The 18,048-nt window shown below is 39.9% G+C and overlaps 1 protein-coding gene across 2 annotated transcripts in view; it reads left to right on the forward strand.

Annotated features, from left to right (window-relative positions):
- The first annotated feature begins 640 nt into the window (after nucleotides 1-640).
- tbc1d14 (TBC1 domain family, member 14) overlaps nucleotides 641-18,048 on the forward strand; it is a 42,606-nt gene continuing 25,198 nt past the window's right edge. Inside the window, exons 1-4 of one of the 2 annotated variants that reach the window (XM_042512439.2) lie at nucleotides 641-760; nucleotides 1,079-1,239; nucleotides 4,161-4,932; nucleotides 13,299-13,422. In XM_042512439.2, coding sequence (XP_042368373.2) covers nucleotides 1,191-1,239; nucleotides 4,161-4,932; nucleotides 13,299-13,422 — 945 coding nt within the window. In that variant the 5' untranslated portion in view covers nucleotides 641-760; nucleotides 1,079-1,190. The other variant, XM_042512438.2, reaches the window with a different exon arrangement.

The following is an 18,048-nucleotide window of genomic DNA, read 5'->3' on the forward strand; positions in this document are numbered from 1 at the left end:
TAGCCTATACATCAAATGTATATGTATTTCAGAAGAGACACAAAATTAACTCAAATAGAGACTAAATTAATACAAAGAGACCAAAACAACAACAAAATGACACAAAACAACAACAAACAAAAACACAAAATTATCTCTAAAATTATAATTTGCTCATAGGGACCCAAACGACTTCAAAATGACAAAAAACAACCACAATCAGACACTAAATGACTACAAAGAGACATAAAATGACTAAAAAAGACACAAGGTTCCATCAAAGAGACACAAAATGATTACAAATATACAGAAAAAGATGCACAAAGAATACAGAGGTGCAAAAATGCCACAAAATCTGTGTTTTGCTCCTACGTAGTCGAGGTGGTGGGGCCCTTTCCAATATTTGCACCCAGGGCCCCATTCATAAATCACCCATGGTTTCATTCATATGTCAATTTTACTGTCCAATAAAAGACATTTAGCAAGACTTTTGCTAATATCTATACACAAAACTTTATTTTGACTCCTGAAAAAGGAAACACCCAATATCATAAATTTACAATGCTTTAATATTGACTCTAACAAGAGTTTTAGCACATTTTAAAAAAAATCTAGTGAACCGATACGAGCGTTTGGATGGTCGTGCTCAGGTTGCGCGGTCGATTATTAATGCCTTCAGTAGCAGACAGGTGAATCTATCGACGGTGAACATTCTTGACTCGATTACACCGCACTCTCACTTCAAGTTTGTTTTAAAATGGCGGCGGAAGCGTCAAAACAGGTATGAATTGTTAACGATACCGGATAAACTTGTGAAATGTACTCGCTCGTGTAACACCGGAGAAGTGTTTTCTCTCCCGTGGTGATGCCGTGAGAGAAATAAAAAATGTCTCTCGCCTTTTAACTTGATGTTTCTGCACTTGAGGAAGCGCTGGTGAAATCATTGAGTTGGCGTCAGCAGCAAGTGTACTTGGCGAGCAAGTCCGGTTAGACGTGGAGTTTATGTTTACCAGCCTCCGTTCTGCTTCCCGGGGGGGGGGGGATTTTTGTGTTTGTAGCGACACATGTCCTCACCCCGGTGCTGTTTGTGTACTCTCAGCTGTGCTGAGGAGGCAGGGAGCTGAGGGGTGGTGCAGCAGCAGCGTCAGCATCATCATGGACCGCTCCAGCCGGCGGCTACCTGCCACCCACCTGTAGCATCAACCGGCAACATGGCGAACACGAGCCACGGTGCCCAGGACCGGAGAGACAGCCGCTGTGGTAGGTTCCCATAACGTGCTGTCAGCCCTCATATGTATCTATCACTGTTAGTACTCAGAGTACATGAACTCTGCCCTGGTTCTGTATGCTGTTCTCTATAGTAACATCACCGGTCACGCCAAACTCAATTTAAAATGATTTGAATTATAAACAACCTCGAATATTGTGCATTTACACAGTTGATAAACCCTGAAACGGAGCATTTTGGACATTATTAAAAGCCAGTGTTTAATTCGGCGTACATTGTTTTACACCAAATGCTACTTTATGAGATGAATTTATAACTTTTTAACCACACACCTACTATACTATGACGCTTTAACATGTTTGGAAGACAGTCATTAATTCGGACGGAAAACGGTATGTAATTCGGCATACATTTAAAGTATCACGTGGCACATGCTGAGATAACATTTTAATATTTTACCTTCACATTTAATAAACTACAACTCGATATTGTACGTTTATAGAGTTGATAAACCACGATACGTACCATTTTGGAAACAATTTAAAGCCAGTGTTTAATTCGGCATGCATATAATATACCAAAGGCCTCTTTATGAGACACAATTTTAACCACACTAATAAGGGCCTGTTCTTTATTTATCAAATGAGGCGGGTGGCTGGGGTGTGACTTTTTTTTGTGTCATATCTTTTGGCCCTATTTGAAGCTATTGACATTTTTCCTTGTACATTTAGGGAGAATTCATGACCCTTCCTCCCCCATAAATTAGGTCCTAGTTGTTAGATTTTAAACACTTTAATATTGTTAAAGTTGAAAATGAAATCCCGGAGTTGAAAAAAAGCCTCGTTTTTTCCGTGATAAACGGTGTAATTTTGGCTATTTTATAAGAAAGCAAGCATGTTTTTCTTTCTTGGTAAAAGAAATACAAAATACAGACAGTTTAAAGTTAAAATAAAGCAAAAAATAACAAACAGTTCCTAATATACTTTGATTCTTAACATGCTTGTTTGAAGCTGAAATTTAAACACATAACCTCCACAGTTAATAAACCCAGTCAGTTAACCTTTTGTTAAATATTACAGCCAGTCTTTATTTCTGCATAAATATCAAGCCGCTTTGCTCAGATAAAATTTGACTGTTGTCAGCCAGGACGTGTTCATCGCTCATCCTCCCCACTAGATGTATTTGGAAAACTGAAGTGGTTCTGAACAATAGAAATGTCATGAAATAAAATGTTTCATATGTTTAAAATGAATCAGCCAAATTTATATTTAAATAGGCAGGAAATCCAGGGGTCATTTCCCGTGTCATGTGCTCTGTATTATGTGCATTGCACCGTGCATTCCAATCTTTAGCTGAAGAAGTGACACGTAGAAATGTGTATTGTGTAAACGCCCAAACAGGGAACCACTTTCATTGAAAACCACTCAAGCATTTGCCCACATTTCCGAATTTTGGATACCATTTTAACCTGAGTTGAAAGTGATACTGTTATCACAGAACAAGATTTTTTTTTTGTGTGTGTGTGTGTGTACTCAAATGGGTGTTTCAGTTCAGTTGACAATAACAGCCTTAATCACGACGTTTAAAAACAAGAGCTTGCATGTCTGCGTTGGTGTGGCCTTTCAGTTCGCTGCGAACGCTTTGTGGTTAAAACCTGATGAGCGAAATAGCATTTTTTATTTAGACAAAATGCATTTCAAACATGTTTTTGAGCAGCATTTATCGGTTTGTACATATTCTGACTTTTTTTTTTTTTTGTTAGTGACGCCTTGTTGTAGATCATTTCCACAGTGGCACAGGACCAACCTGTTGCTGTGTTTTGGGACAAAGTCTACCAGTCTCACATGACAACCTGCAGGTCAGGGTTTAGAGCCGGGCTAAGAATCTGGCTTTGTGTGTAAACCATTAGGCACTTCAAAAGTGTGTTTATTTTGCCTTCCTATTTACCTCTTTATAGACTTATGTGTGTTCAAGGCCTTTATAGCCAACTAGCACAGACTGTTTTTTTGATGAAACATAGAGTACCTCCACTACAACATGGATTCTGTCAAATGAAACGTGATAATTCATGAAATTTAAAGCGTGACACAGGAAGGGTGAAAATGTCTGTGTGCATGAGAGTAAGGAGCTCAGTGAACGCAGCCTGAGAGCCTGACACACAAGCTTTAGCTTCCCAGCTGGTGTTAAAGTCTGATGTGTCTCCACTGGGGCCCTGTTCACATTACAGAACAGACTCCAGTTACAGCCTGGTTACTGTGGGATTAGTTTTCACCTCAAGTCTCCCACACCCTGTTTAATCAGAGGAAACCTTTAGCAGTATTATATTTCATATCTTTTTGCAGGTTTTGCAGGGCCGATACCGATTGTTAGTAGTTAATGAGGCTGATAACCGATATTTAGAACCGATATGCACTTGACATAAAAGTTTAAATATTTCTGTTGAATTTTGGAATATGACAAACTCCAACACAAAACTGCCTTGAGCAAATGTTTAATCAAAACTAAAATTTTAACGTAATTTTTTAATGTGCAGTAAAAATTTGAGTTTTAAAAAATATATAACAATATCTTCCTGAGGTTTTAAAATTAAAAGTTCCTACCATGCATGTATTCCAGACTGCCTAACCTGGTGTTGGCTCAGTTGATTAATTTTATTTTTATCGGCAATCATTCAAATAAAATGCTGATGCAGATTATGTGCAAAATGCCAAATATCGGCCCTGATAATCGGCCAGGACAATAATCCGTCAACCCCTAGTAGTTTATAAAATGTCTAAATAATACTTGTAATAGAAAGCAGCACTGAAATGTGATGTCACTCCAGGTTTTTAAAGGGTTAAGTTGAGCTTTCACAGTTATAAATCTTACTTCTTTAAGTGAATAAAATACTGGTCAGTAAGAAGAAAACTGTTGTAAAAATGTTTAAAACACTCATCAAATGTTGTCTTTGAAGGTGTGTCTGGAGAGGCCGTCGTGGAGAACGGCTGTGTAGTGACAGACCCGACCGCCTCTGACCTCCACGATCACACCAACCACCACTGCCACGAGCCCAGCATGACCCCGAGCAGCGAGCCCGTTCTTTCCAGTTACAAGCCAACCTGTTCCTCGACCCCCATCTACTACTGCAGCCCCCAGAAAAGCTACTCAGACCTGAACCAGGACTGCCACAGTTTGACCTCCCAGGACTCAGGTATCCCAACTCTGGAGATCAACCCTCCAGAGCCGATCCTCCACAAACGCCCAAGCGACGGCGGCCTCATCCCGGACTCCACCGACCACTCTCCTGCTACTCTAACTCTGGACGATGATCCTTCTGACGGCATCCGAAAATCCTCCACCTTCCCTCGCAGCGGCTACGACTCCATCCGCCTCTTCAGCCCCGGCCTCAGGTTATCCGCCACCACGGGGATGGGTCTCGGGGGCGGAGCTTTGAACCGCAGCGATGACATCTCCGTGTGCAGCGTGTCAAGCATGAGCACCGAGCTGTCCGTCTCCAATGAAGACATCCTGGATTTCACCGTCACCTCGGACTCCAGCGCCATTGTCACCTTGGAGACGGACGACAGCAGCACCGCTCATTTCTCAGACGTGACGCTGTCATCGTCACCGGGAAACCCCAGAGACTTATGGAGTCCCGTCCGACCGCATCCGGGGTCCGGGGTCAAGACGCAGGAAGAGGACGGCAGGCAGAAGAAACTGGGACCTCTGGCAAGTTTATTCAACAGGTATGTTCCTGTTTTAAAAGGAGTATTTAGACGCTTGAGTCAAAACAGAAATGCACCGTTTCATTCATTCTCTTGGCTTCACAAACTGCAGGAGTTTACTGAAGGTGAGTAATGAGGCAATGTACTCATCACGTAGATGCAGGGCCAAAAAAAATCTGCGTACATGACAAAAAAGTAACTGCACACTCACCCCATGCCACAAAAGTTTAATCATGATGATGTTTTGATCCTACTTGCATCTTCATCAGGTCAAAACTTTGAAAATGTTGAAACCACACCTACATTTCGACATAATGCGCACCAGTAGGCTGGCAGGCTCAATGATGGCAGGTGTGGTCAACCGTCTAAAAGTCACGGTGACAAAACAATTAGCCGTCAACAATTCAATGAAGTACATGGGAAAAAAAGTAATACAAAAGGCCGAAACTGCACAACATATATCTATAAAACATAGCAAAATTATCATTCCATGTATCAGTCTACATCACCTATGTTCATAAATGTATTGTATACGTTTCTTTCTTAAAAATCTTAAAATCTCATCTCCTTGCAGTTACCTTTTTATAGTGTGCTATAAATCCAATTTATTAAATGTTTGTGTATATTGCTTTCACATGGTAAATTTTTAGCAGTAAAAGTGAAGTGTTTACTAATTTTAACAAGGTGTGGGTAATATGGAAAACACATTTTAAAGTTTCAAATAAATAATGCCCATACTTTCAGATAAAGCAAAAAAAGTTTTTTTAAAGCAAGAAATATGACACGTTTATAATGTATATCCCATGTTAGCATTTGTTTAATGTCTTTTGTCGATCTGCACATTCCATCATCTGGATAAAAGAGGAGAAAAAGCACAGATTAGACTCGATGTTTTGGTGCTATGAGTGGGCATAAAAAGAAAAATAAGTACAGGCCTTTCTTGTTTTGACACAGGTGTATAATGAAATCAGAGACGTCTGAATGCCGTTTACCTGCTTTGATTATTTGATCCTTGTATCCTGCGTGCTTGCTCACTGTCACTGGAGCCCTTGTTAGTGTTATCAGTGACACCTGTGCTTTCCCTACTAAGTCAAGTCAAAATGTCTCGTGTGAGAAAGGCCTTTTGTACACAGCCTCTGTGAGATAATTCTCCTCTGTGTGCTTCCTCTCATCAGACTCTTTGCTGAAGCAGTTATTGTAGTCTTGGAGAAGTGGGCATCGCTTAAAGTCGCTTTACAAACCTTGCTTGGCAAAGACAATCCTCACCCCACCCAAACTCTTGCATGTTCACCAACAATGTGACCCTCTTTTAAAACACCAATCTGCAGACTCCTGCTGCCGTTTAGTGAACTGGCTATTGATAAGAAGGTGAACACAGCAATATAACGCGGGTTGACGAAATCAAGCCAATTTATTCTTTTGCAATTTAGCCTTATGCGATCGCCCATCATGTCCCAACACATCAAATCCCACTGTCATGTTGGCTGAGGACTGAGTTGCAAGAAAAGCATGCATCATCACAGTCTTTGATAGAAGTTACTGATTGGTTCATATGCTGCATCATTCTAGAGGACAACGCTCTTGCTGTGTTTTGTAAAGAGGATACCGTCATGCTGTTGCATGAAAAGTGTTACTTCCTAGTTGTGTGAGTGTGATTGGAGAGTGTGCTGTTCCTCCTCTGATACAGGTGCATGTTTATTACCTTAAACATATTCCCCATATCCCTCTACTGAACCACTGAAGAGTTTTGTCCATAAACTTAGTATTTACACACACACACACACACACACACACACACAAATAATGAAGGAGTCTACGCATAACCATGCTTTGATTTGTCACTATTAGAGTTTATGTTTCTATAAAGTATTTAGTAGAGCTGAAACTATTAGTTGATTTATTAATAAGTCTGCAACTATTATGTTAATTGAATAATTAAAGTAAGTTGTATCTGAGCAGACTTGATGCACTCTGCACTTGAAAAATTCATCATCAGCAATCCTTTATCTTATTATGAAGAATTTTTTTTCCAGAGGTCACAGACAAGAGAGGCTTTTTCAAATACACAAGAAGAAAAATGAAAGAGGAAATCAAGCTACGTTGAGAGTGCTTCAAGTCAAAACAGCGTTAAGTATAAGTCAGAAAGACAATTAAATAGCCCGAGAGACGTTTGAAAGAAACTGTGAGCACATGAAAAGCAATCAGAGTAGAGCAGAGCAGCCGGGTCAAAAGTCAACCTTTTAAAAGTGATCAAACAAAAACAAAATGATTTGCAGGTTGCCACAAGATCCTTCATTAACACTCTCTGTTCCTCCAGAAAATCTTCTCTTATAGTGTAAATTTACATACAGTAGATGGGCATTTGCTCTGGCTGTTGATTAATGACGGATCAGAGAAGTTAGTTTGGAGTTCCTTGAAAAGGTTTTAAAATTGGCTTTGCACTCATTGGCCTTTTATCACATGCGACTATTAAAGAAATAATCATGCACGTCTTTCATCTCCTCTCACCGCTCCGCCACATTCCACTTTCTGTCGAGGGCCCAGAGATTTCCTTGAATGAACAGGGAAGGGGATTTTGCAGCACCTCGTCAAACTTTTATTATTTTTACATTTGTGCCAGGTTGCTGTTAAAAGCAGCTGTAACCTGACACCTGCTGTGTGGTTTTATGAAAAGTGTGTGCATGTGTGTGTGTGTGTGTGATTGGATCAGATTCAAGGTTGTTTTTTTTTTTTCAAGGTTGTGAGACTAACAGTGTGCCTGCAGCCTGTAATTACAACACTACAGAACTGGGTAATGAACTGTTATTAAAAAAAAACTTATGTAACATGCCAGTGTAATATTTGATAACATGCAGTAAAATTACATTTTCTTTAGGAGATGCACTGGATAGGATATCAGGACTGATAATGACAGCCAGTCTGTCCATGATAGGTGGCACTGCCGGTATGTTAGCTGGTTATAACGCTTCCAGACTGATTTATCTCAACAATGATTGGATGAATTGTCTTGAAAAATTTTGGTGCATAGATCCACAGTCTCTGTAAAGAGACATCTACATATGAATGTAGAATCTGTAGGCAAAGGGACAAGATTTTGGTATTTGAAGCATTTTGGTTTCCGTTTATAATCCAAGTAGCATTGACCAATCGTTTTAGCATGAATACTAATAACTTTGGTGACTTTTCTTTTAGCGCCACAAGCGGATCAAAGTTTGACTATGTTCAGTGTTTTGGTTTCTGATGAATATTATAGCAGCTAAAAGCATTATCATTGTGAGCATGCTGACTATTGCAGTGCTTAAGTACACAGAGCATGCTCCACTGTCAGTCTTATTTTTTTAAACAAATTGTACACGTGTTGTGATTTTTAAATCCGCCCGGTGTCCTGCTTTGTGTTTATCTGTCCGCAGAAAATCTCGCAAACTACTGGACCAATCAGCCAAATGTGTTGTATGCACATTTATGACATTTTTTGGAAGTGATTCACAGTTGTTGAAAAAGCAGTTTTATTGCCTGTTTATACTGTCACTGACTGCTGACTCCTCACTTTTCTTAATCAACCTGTCGAGGCCACAAGTTATCAAACAAAATCACACAGCAAAAGGCATTTCTGGAAATCGTCTTGGCCATATACAAGAAAGTTTGAAATCTGTTGTTGGCCACATTTTGGTCTTTTTTCATGGCACAAAAACTGACATAAACAAAGATTGATTTTTTTGTCTTTTTTTTTAACCGGGGCATCTGCAGATTAGTTGCATACCTGACCTATCACTGCCATCTTTACTGTAAGGGAGCAGGGAACCACGTTGCCCGGTGATCTGAGTGCATTTTTCTAGTTTTTACTGTATTTTTTTTTATCACATAAAAACACAGAAACAGCATGTGTTTAAAAAGGATTACCTCCTTTTAGCACTCTGTCCTGATATCTCTCTCTGTTATCTCTCCTTCCTCACACAGAGTAGTTACTCATTTCCTCGGTGCCCTTCAGACTCCTTCTCTTCACACCCAGTCCTCCCCTCCCATTTGTGAACTCAGGCCTCTCAGTGCCTGTTCTTCCACAATCTCACTCTGCCTCAACATAGAAGCTGTGTGGGACGTTTTGTCCTCAAACTATGGAAGGTTTGAGTCTGAATCTTAACTGAAGGACAGCCTCAGGCTTTGCTCTCTTTTTTAACTCTTTACTTTAAGCGCTCAGCCTCCTGGTGCCTGCTTCTCTGGGTTTTTTTGGGGGAGAATTTTGACTTGGTGTTTTGACAGAGCAGGATGGCAACCCCATCACTTCTTCTCTTCATTGACAGGTAGGACACCAGCAGATTTGAAAAATTAGAGTTTTATGGTTGCCATTTTTTTTTTACCACAGTAGCCTGTTTTTTGTTTTCATTTTTGAAAAAGTTAAATAATGTTGCATTCGGGCTAGATTGACTATTTTCTGCTGGATTAAATGCACATTGGTTCAGAGTTTTAGTGAGTTCTAACTAGCTGTTATAAAGAACAGCCTGGAGCAGCTCCACGTCCTCACTGATGTCTTCTCTCAAAATCCTCAGCGTATGTTTCCTCTTCTTGTGCTAACTTGTTTGGTATTTCCATACCAGGTGTCCTCGCTGCCAGTTGAAGTATAAGAACCACCAGGACACCTTAATGCTTTCTTTGCAAACAGCATGAATGAACACAATTGTTGCGAAATCCTAAAATTCTCGGGAGACTTGACCACAAACCAGTGCAGTGCAAAGCCTCGGCTCCAACTCAACATAAAACAAGCACCTCTGCCATTTTCTAGCCGTTCCACTTGAGCACTCGACCATGGCTGCAGCCATTCAGCTGTCACGTTGAAGCATACTTGGCCCGGACTGAATGCAAATCATGCCGCTGCTCTGTGAACATTTGTTTGGTGTACACGAGAGCTGGAAACGTGATGTTGTGATATACTGTGCAGAAATGTGTGTGTGAGTGTTGAGACGTAGGTTAGCTTTACTTGGTAAAGGTAACCTCTACACTTTGAGTTATTCAAGTTCATTACTGCCCATATTTCGTAGCTTGGTGTCTTTGCACCTCAGCTAAGTACCGCTTTGCTGATATTTTTTGGTAAAAATGAAATTGAAAAGTAGTATTTTCATGTTATATGTCAAAAAAATTGTACATTTTTATTGCACTGTTCACGAACATTCACTGGTTGAGCTTGAAAGTTCCTCATCGACCTTGAAATGGAAATGGTCAGAGGAGTAGACTTTGCATCTTTGCAGAAAACTGTGTGTGAGTGTTGAGACTTGTTAAAGGTAGCCTCCACACTTTGATTCATGCAGCATTGTTTTATGGTTGTTCACGAGGTTACTCAAGTTCACAAATACCCATCGTTCAAAGCCTTGTGACACTTAACTTTTTTCTCCTTAGCTGGGCTTCACTTTGCTGATAATTTTGGGTAAAAATCAAATCAAAAAGTAGTATATTCATGTTACATGTTGAAAAATGTGTACATTTTCATTGCATAGTTTACAAAAAAAATCACTGGTTGAGCTTGAAGGTTCATCATCAACCTTGGAAATGGTCAGAAAAGTAGTCTTTGCATCTTTGCGGAAAACCTCATGTGAGTGTTGAAACTTAAAGTTGGCTTTGCTTTATAAAGGTAGCCTCTGTACTTCGGTCTATGCGACATTGTTTTAAAGTGATTCAAGTTCTCGATTGCCCATACTCAAAGCCCGCTGACAGTGAATTTTTTCAACCTAAACTAAGCCCCGCTTTGCTGATATTTTTGGATTCGTCCAAAATTAACCCATACATGTTTTATGTGCAAAAATGTTTACATTTTTTATTGCACAGTGCATGAATAATTTACTGGTTGAGCTTGAAAGTCTGTTGTAAACCTTGTAAATGGTCAAAAAAGTAGTCTTTGCACAAGGTTCCAGCTTTTTCTGGAACTTTTAACCAGGTCTTCTTCAGCAGATGGCATTTGCTCTGTTATGGATATGGCTCAGTTGTCATCACATGACCTGGTGTCAAACTTTGGTCACATTACAACATGACAACAACAGCATTTGTTATGATGTTAAAACGCTGACGAAGGATGTGAAGTGGAGTTGAATACAAGCTAGTAAGTGGAACTTGAGTTCAGTTCATACCTTTTTTTTTGTAGGTCAACCTTTTTCTATTATCATCCTCTTTATAGATCACATTTTCAATCATTTTTCCATTGTTTTTTAACTGAAACCTGATGTTTCCTTCCTTTATATTTTTTTCTTAGGGTGGAGTTGAGTTACTTTGATTACAGCAGATATTCCCGTATTCAGATGACACTTCCCGTAGCAGCTCTAAGCACGTGTGTAAAATGTTGCTCTACAAGTATCTAATGCCTCACATCTTCCAGTATGTTTCTGTTATCTTTCCAAGAAAGGAAAAAATGTTACAAAGCTGCTGGTTGCTTGTTTTCAGCCCTATGTTTCCAGTATGCGGTTGTGAAAATAGCTGAATAAGATAAGCCTAAATGTCACTGATAGGACGCCATCTCTGCGTGTTGCTGACAATCTGTAACATAGCTTAAATGTGCTGGCCTTTAATATCTGCGTTGCTATTCAGCTTCTTCATCAAAGCCTTGAGTCACCCAAACAGTGAGGACAGGCCTTCCACTTTGCTTGCTTGATCTTTGTGTATTAAAGCGTCAGTTTGCAGAGTGGAAAAAATGTGGCGTGAAACGTGCCAAAGCAAGATCGAGGTGTTATCACAGTAACGTAAACAATATTAAAGGTGCCGTGCTGGCTCACGCAACCACACACTCATTCGCCGTGAATATGCAGAGCTGTGGTGAAACAAAAATCTAGATTTGAAACTAGATGTTACAGATAAACTAAAGGGAAATATGGTTAATGTGTGTTTGTAATTGGTTTCATAAGTCACCATTACTGGCTGTGAACAGTTGGTGAGGACATTTGACTTTGATTAGTCACACTGGAGCAGACCCATCGCTTAATCAGCTTGTCTTGGTCAGTAACTTACATTCATACAGCTAGATTTTCATACTCCTGATAATGGTGACCTATGACATACATTTGTTATAGACGCTTATGTCGCAACGTTTGCCATAACACATTTGGCTTTCTGCTTTCATATTACTCACATTCATATCACTCTGCACACAAAGTGCGCTTTTCAAAAGCAGACTGTAAAAAATATTATACAATATTATCTTTTTTTAACCATCATCAGTCCTAATCATAAATATCAAATATTCATTAATTTTCAGAAATCTTAACCCTTTAAATGCCAGGTTTTTGTCATGATGCAACTGTCTTTTTAGATAGGAAAAAAAAAATCAAAACAAAAATGACCTGAGAACAGCAATGACTGGCGGGAAAGTACACCTGCTGTACATGTCATCAGGTGCAGCATCCATGGCATGTCTTTGTTAGAATTAAAATGATATGTTTCACTGAAATATACAAAGTTATTAACCAACCAGTCATTAAACCCAGGCTCCACTGGGTTACGGCGTAGTGGTGTCAACACAACTTGTTCAGCAGAAAGCCGTATTATTGTTGAATATATATGGGTGGAATTCGTTTGATAAGGCAGTTGCCAAGGTAAATTACCTCTCAATGAAATTCAACCCAGACAAACAACAGGATATGAACTCTTTAATGTTACTCCCTTTTACTCTGTTATGTCACATGGCCTCGCTAGAAAAGGCTGCTCATTTGACCCCTCTCCTCATGCCTTTTATTCACAGTTCTGCTCTATTCAGACTTTTAATTAAAGCCCTCGCTTACAGCTCTGTGACGACACCGCACTGATAGATAAATGAAAGGAGTAGCTGGCTAAAGGACACATTAAGCGCTGCTGGAAAAGAGGAAGGCTTTTCAGCAGCTTTGCATGTGGTCTTTAAACACCACGTGGATGGAGGCTAAACACGGCCTGCAGATTGCTCTCCCTTCTATGTGAGCACTCAGGTGATTTTTCAGTTTAGTGGGTATTTGAAGTGAATTTATCATATTCTTCAAAGGAAAAATTAAAGATGATCACATTTTTAGCAGCTAGAGGTTTACAGTTTGCTCCATGTAGCATGCTGGTGTCTCCAAATGCTGCTGAGTAATGGCTTCTAGTTTTATGAGTCCTGTGACCGTGACCAGCCTGCCAGCTCACATGATGTCATTTAGGTTGTTAAAATGCTCTCTGGGTGGCCTTTAGCTGTAGCTCTTAAATCCACAGATCCTTTTTGTGAGCTTATCTCGGTAGGGAGCTTAAGGAAGGACACAGACACACATTTTATGCAGCTCTGGGGGCTCCAACAGTGACCCAGTGAAGAGTTCAACCGTAGCTTGAGTTCGACATCTTGCTCTTGCGTCATAATGACCTAATATGTTTGTCCTCCAATCTAACTCCCCTCTCCATTCGTCTCTCAGGAGCCTTTTTGCACGGAGGGTGAAGGACAGTCGGCCAGTGGAGCAGAGGGATCCTGGGTGGAAGCTGTTTGGGAAAGTCCCACCACGGGAGGGCCCCATCAAGGACCCGAAGAGAATACAAAAGGTAGAATCTTTATTTTTGGGGTCACAGCATTGTACATGCTATAAATGAATACAAAGACGTAATCATTATAAATTACAGGTTTATGCACGCTTCAGTGACCTTAATACACTGCGATTTTCTGCTGCTCCATCTGTGCCCAGAGTTGCTCTGTGCTCCGAGAATTTGGTGCAATGAGAAATGGATAGGTGTATATATATATATGTTCCTACAGCAATCTCAATGAACAGTCCAGCTCCAAAAATATATAATAAATATGCGGCGTCAGATGTTTTAATCATGATGGGCTGCCGCAGATAAACTGTCTGCAGCTAAACTAAAACTGGGAATAACAATGTTTATGTTTTCTCACTAAAGCAGTAAGTATATCCACTGGCTTTAAAATCAGCCAGATACTGCTCCCTTTAACATCCGGTGTAGTGTTGTTTACATGGCAACAGGTGAAGCTCTGCTCAGCTGCGTTTCATGGTCTTTCCTAGAGTACATATTGGTCACATGAACCAACAATACGCTCACAGACCATTTGTTTGACTTTCTGTGTATTCAGATGGAGCCTATTACAGACAAGATGGATTTCCTGAGTTGATAGAGGGGGAGCTGATCCCCCTTGACTGTGATACAAATGAAAACTGTCAGATCTATCAAGATACAGGAAGGAATTTTACCTTAAATGATCTTCCTCATATATAAACTTTAAGTTCGATATTATACCTAATTACATTGTACTAGAGTTAAAACTAGCCCTCCACGTGTCATATGAACGCACATTTAAACCACCTGCACTTTGTTGAAACTAAAGGACAGCATCATTAACAGCAGCAGCATTAGCTCTGTAATGCCGGCTTTAAGTTAAATGGACTGCTTTTGCATAATGCAGTTGTATTTTAAGAATTTTACCATGTTTGCTATCCATCGTAATTCAACATTTTAGGCTTGTTTGGCCATTTTAAAAAAAAAAAAAAATTAAATTATTATTACTTATTTTTATTGGTACTCATTTCAATGCTAGAAAATATCAAAATGAATGTCTGAGGTGTTAAACCCCCATATATTAAATACATTAGATAGACATTATTTATGTTTATTGTGATTGAACATTCGTTTTAAAACTCCATTGAATCGGTGCTGCAGCAGCGTGTGCTGCAGAGCAGCTGTTCAAAGGTCAAGTGGATGAGCATGCACGTTTTGATGCAATAATACCTTTCAGCTGAGCTTATCACTGTACTATGGGACAATAAAGACCAATAAGTAGGACTGTATACCAACATTATGACTCACGATAACATACAGACTGATGGCTAAGACTCCGTTATGTAATGACTCTGAGGACCAGGACTTTCAAATATCAGGAACATAGTGTAACCGAGTAAACTGTCAGTGGTGAACACAACGAGCACAATGCCCCGAGCAGCAACACTCCCCATCAGTGACATTTAGGTTCTTAAGCTATTTTTAGAACACCGCATGTTGGAAAGCAAATAACCACTCTGTGGTTCTTAGAAACGTGACAAAAAAGAACATCGATGCATGTTCGTTCAAACACTGTGGATTTTTAAAGAAATACTTGACCTACTTTATAATAAAGACTTTATTAGGTGAATTATATTAGGGTAATAATGCTACATGTAGTGATTAGCAGTTCACTAACACTATCCACATAGTGTTAGTGATGCTACATAGTAATGCTACTAGTTTGACTGCATTTCCCAGTAGCCTCAGGAGCCATATTTTCAAAAATCATGTTTAATGTAGCCTTTTAAAAAAACATGTAGCTGTAATAGTGATTTAGTATTTTCGTGTAGCCATGTTAAAAGATATGTTAATTTCAGAGTCATTCGGCTATTTTCACACAGCCACTTTCAAAAACATTTTTTTTTTCAAATTCATTGAGCTGTTTTACGTATTTTCTTTCTGAAATGTGTTTTTTTCTGAGTCTTTTAGCTATTTTTATGTGGGTTTTTTTTTTGTTTTTTTTTTTGTTTTTTAAACATGCAGTGTTTTACAAAGGCATGAAGCTATTTTCATGGAGCCATTTTAAAAAACATGCATTTAAAAAAAAAAAATCATGTAGACATTTTTAAAATCTTGTAAGTCACTGCTTACATTTCTGAGCCATTTGTTATTAAGTTCCTTAACAATAGATTTTTTTTTTTTTTTTGTAAAAAATTGTAGTTAGCTGTTTTTCTGACTAGCGCCTTGTGGTTAGCTTCTTATTTCAACAAAAATGTCATGTAGCTGTAGCTTGACTAAAATTTCCAATTAAAAAAAAGCTTGTAGCTATGGTAGCTACTGTAAAGTAGCACTTTAAAATAAAAAAAAAGGAGCAAAAGGAAGTATTATTCTAAGCTAAATCTTTTGCATGCATAGTCGATAGAATACATGATTACTTGACATACAACACAAAACAGCCAGAATGCAATAAAAACATTCCTGTATGTTCATTGTATAAGTTAAAATAGACTTCTAACCACTGATGGCTTTTGTTTAAACAACTTTTTCTGTGCCAGACTCTGAGCCTCGTGTGGCAGTAACATGCAACATGCGTGTAATGTCGTGCTTCAGCAAGCTGAGATTCAAAATGTCAAGGTCTTTGAGAGCACTTTTATGGATAACCAGCTGGTGAATGAGCCCTTTTATAATTTCCCACTGCCATTCAGAAAGCAGACAGGGAAGCGTCTCAGGGCCAATTAAAGAGCACAACATCTCCTTACTGGTAAAATAAACCAAAGAACAAGACGGCAGCTTGTAATTAGAGCCTGAAGGAGCCTGTTATTGTGCCACCATTTACCGTGTGAGTGACAGCGGGGAAGACGCACTCTCCTCTGTGCTCTTTGTGCTGTAAAAACCTGTCTGTAAGTTAATGCGCACTTCCCACAGTCTACATATCAGCCCTTTAAGATGTCACACATTGACTTTAAATAGCTCGCTATGTTGACTTTCTTGTTTTACTGTTTAGAAATTAAACCCCCTGTCTCCTCCACAAGTGCTGCTGTGAACACTCGTGCACACACCCACACGTGCTTCATATCTGAGGTCCATCTCCTTTGTGCTTGTAACCGTATATTGAACCTAAGGAATCAGTTAACAAGGCTAGGCTTTCAAGCTTTTGTCTTGCCTCTGACGCTGCTGTTCAAAGGCGAGGTCAGTACACTCTGTGTGTGTGTCAGTGTTTGTAACATGCTTTATTTGCCAAGGTTATTGTTCAGCTGCTGCGACACACAACGTGAGCTTTTTTCCACCAGTGATGTTTCTCCTTTGAGAGCGTCACTGTGAATCAGGTTTTACAGTCTAATTTACACCACTTCAGTCTGGGGACTTGAGTGTATCTGGAGGCCTCGGTAAAATGTCTAGCCTCAGTGAATTGCTGCCTGCTGCAGAAAGTTATTGTTCTGTCACCTGCTGAGCCTCTAAATCGCGTTGTGAGGCAGCCCAGGCATGTCTGAGTTATCAAGATTTGGGAATGCAGCGGGATTGAAATATGATCGTATTGCCAGCAGTGGTTTTAATTGTAATTTAAAGTCATTCAAACCCCTTCTAGACATATATGAATATGATGATGATGATGATGATGATGATGATGATGATGATGATGATGATGAAAAAGGAGCAAAGAAATCTGATCAACATGTTGTAGTATAAGTTTGAATAAGAGCATGTCGTAGTCAAATCTCATCATAACATCAGATTTAGATATAGGCTCAGGTGGTGTCACGGTATACCAGGGTATTTAGAAATCCTGACGGTGTGATTTTAAATACTGTCAAAAATATGGACCCTCATCTTTCTATTAACTTCATACTGGAGAGGCTGTATTGAGGCCATGTTTTGCATGCAGTGAGCATCACGTGCCCAGGTTACACCCGGTCCACACTGCATGCGTGAGAAGTGTGTGTTCACATCGGCAGCATTTGTTGTTGCGGCGCAGAGCTGCCTGCTGTTTACTACTGTATTTAAGTTTGTGAAGCCATGCAAGCCCCTGTATCCTCAACAATACGGTCCTGCAAATGTTTCACAGTAAAATTCAGTGTGTTGACAACTGATGAGATTCTGTCCACAGTTTCAGTTTTGTTTGTAATCCAGAACTATAAAAAAAAAACGTTAACTGTTTACCCTAGATTACTGAGCAGTAACACATAAAATATGACTTTCTTTTAAAAGCTGAACATCTCCCACAAGTCTGATGCTGTGTTGTTTGGCAATCATCTCATCCGTGCACTGTGTAGCGAGAGAAATTCTCCCAGAGCACAAGGTGTGTAACTTGTATCAGCTCTTTGTCTTCAGCTGCTTGTTAAATCCTGACTGGATTAAGAGAGCAGAAGGCTGAGTGTCTGAAACCTGAACTGTTACTCTGGGATTGATTAGAAAGGCTGCCAGGGCACAGCAGAGCGCAGAGCTCCTCTCAGTGCAGCGATGGTGACTAATCACACACGGCGGTGCTGATTTGCTGACACACACACGCACAGCAGCAGCGATAGACCTGATGCGGAGCCGCTCGCTGTAGCGTCACCGCTCAGAGAGAGGGAGAGAGAGAGGGGGAGGAAAATAGAGGGGTATCATGCTGCTGCTGCATCATTTCCAATGCGGGGTGTGTCCCTCCGTTGGCAGCCTGACTGTCCCTCTGCCCTCCTT

This window comes from Plectropomus leopardus, chromosome 23, assembly GCF_026936395.1.
Source record: "Plectropomus leopardus strain MGB_pleo_1.0 chromosome 23, ASM2693639v1, whole genome shotgun sequence".
NCBI lineage: Eukaryota > Metazoa > Chordata > Actinopteri > Perciformes > Serranidae > Plectropomus > Plectropomus leopardus.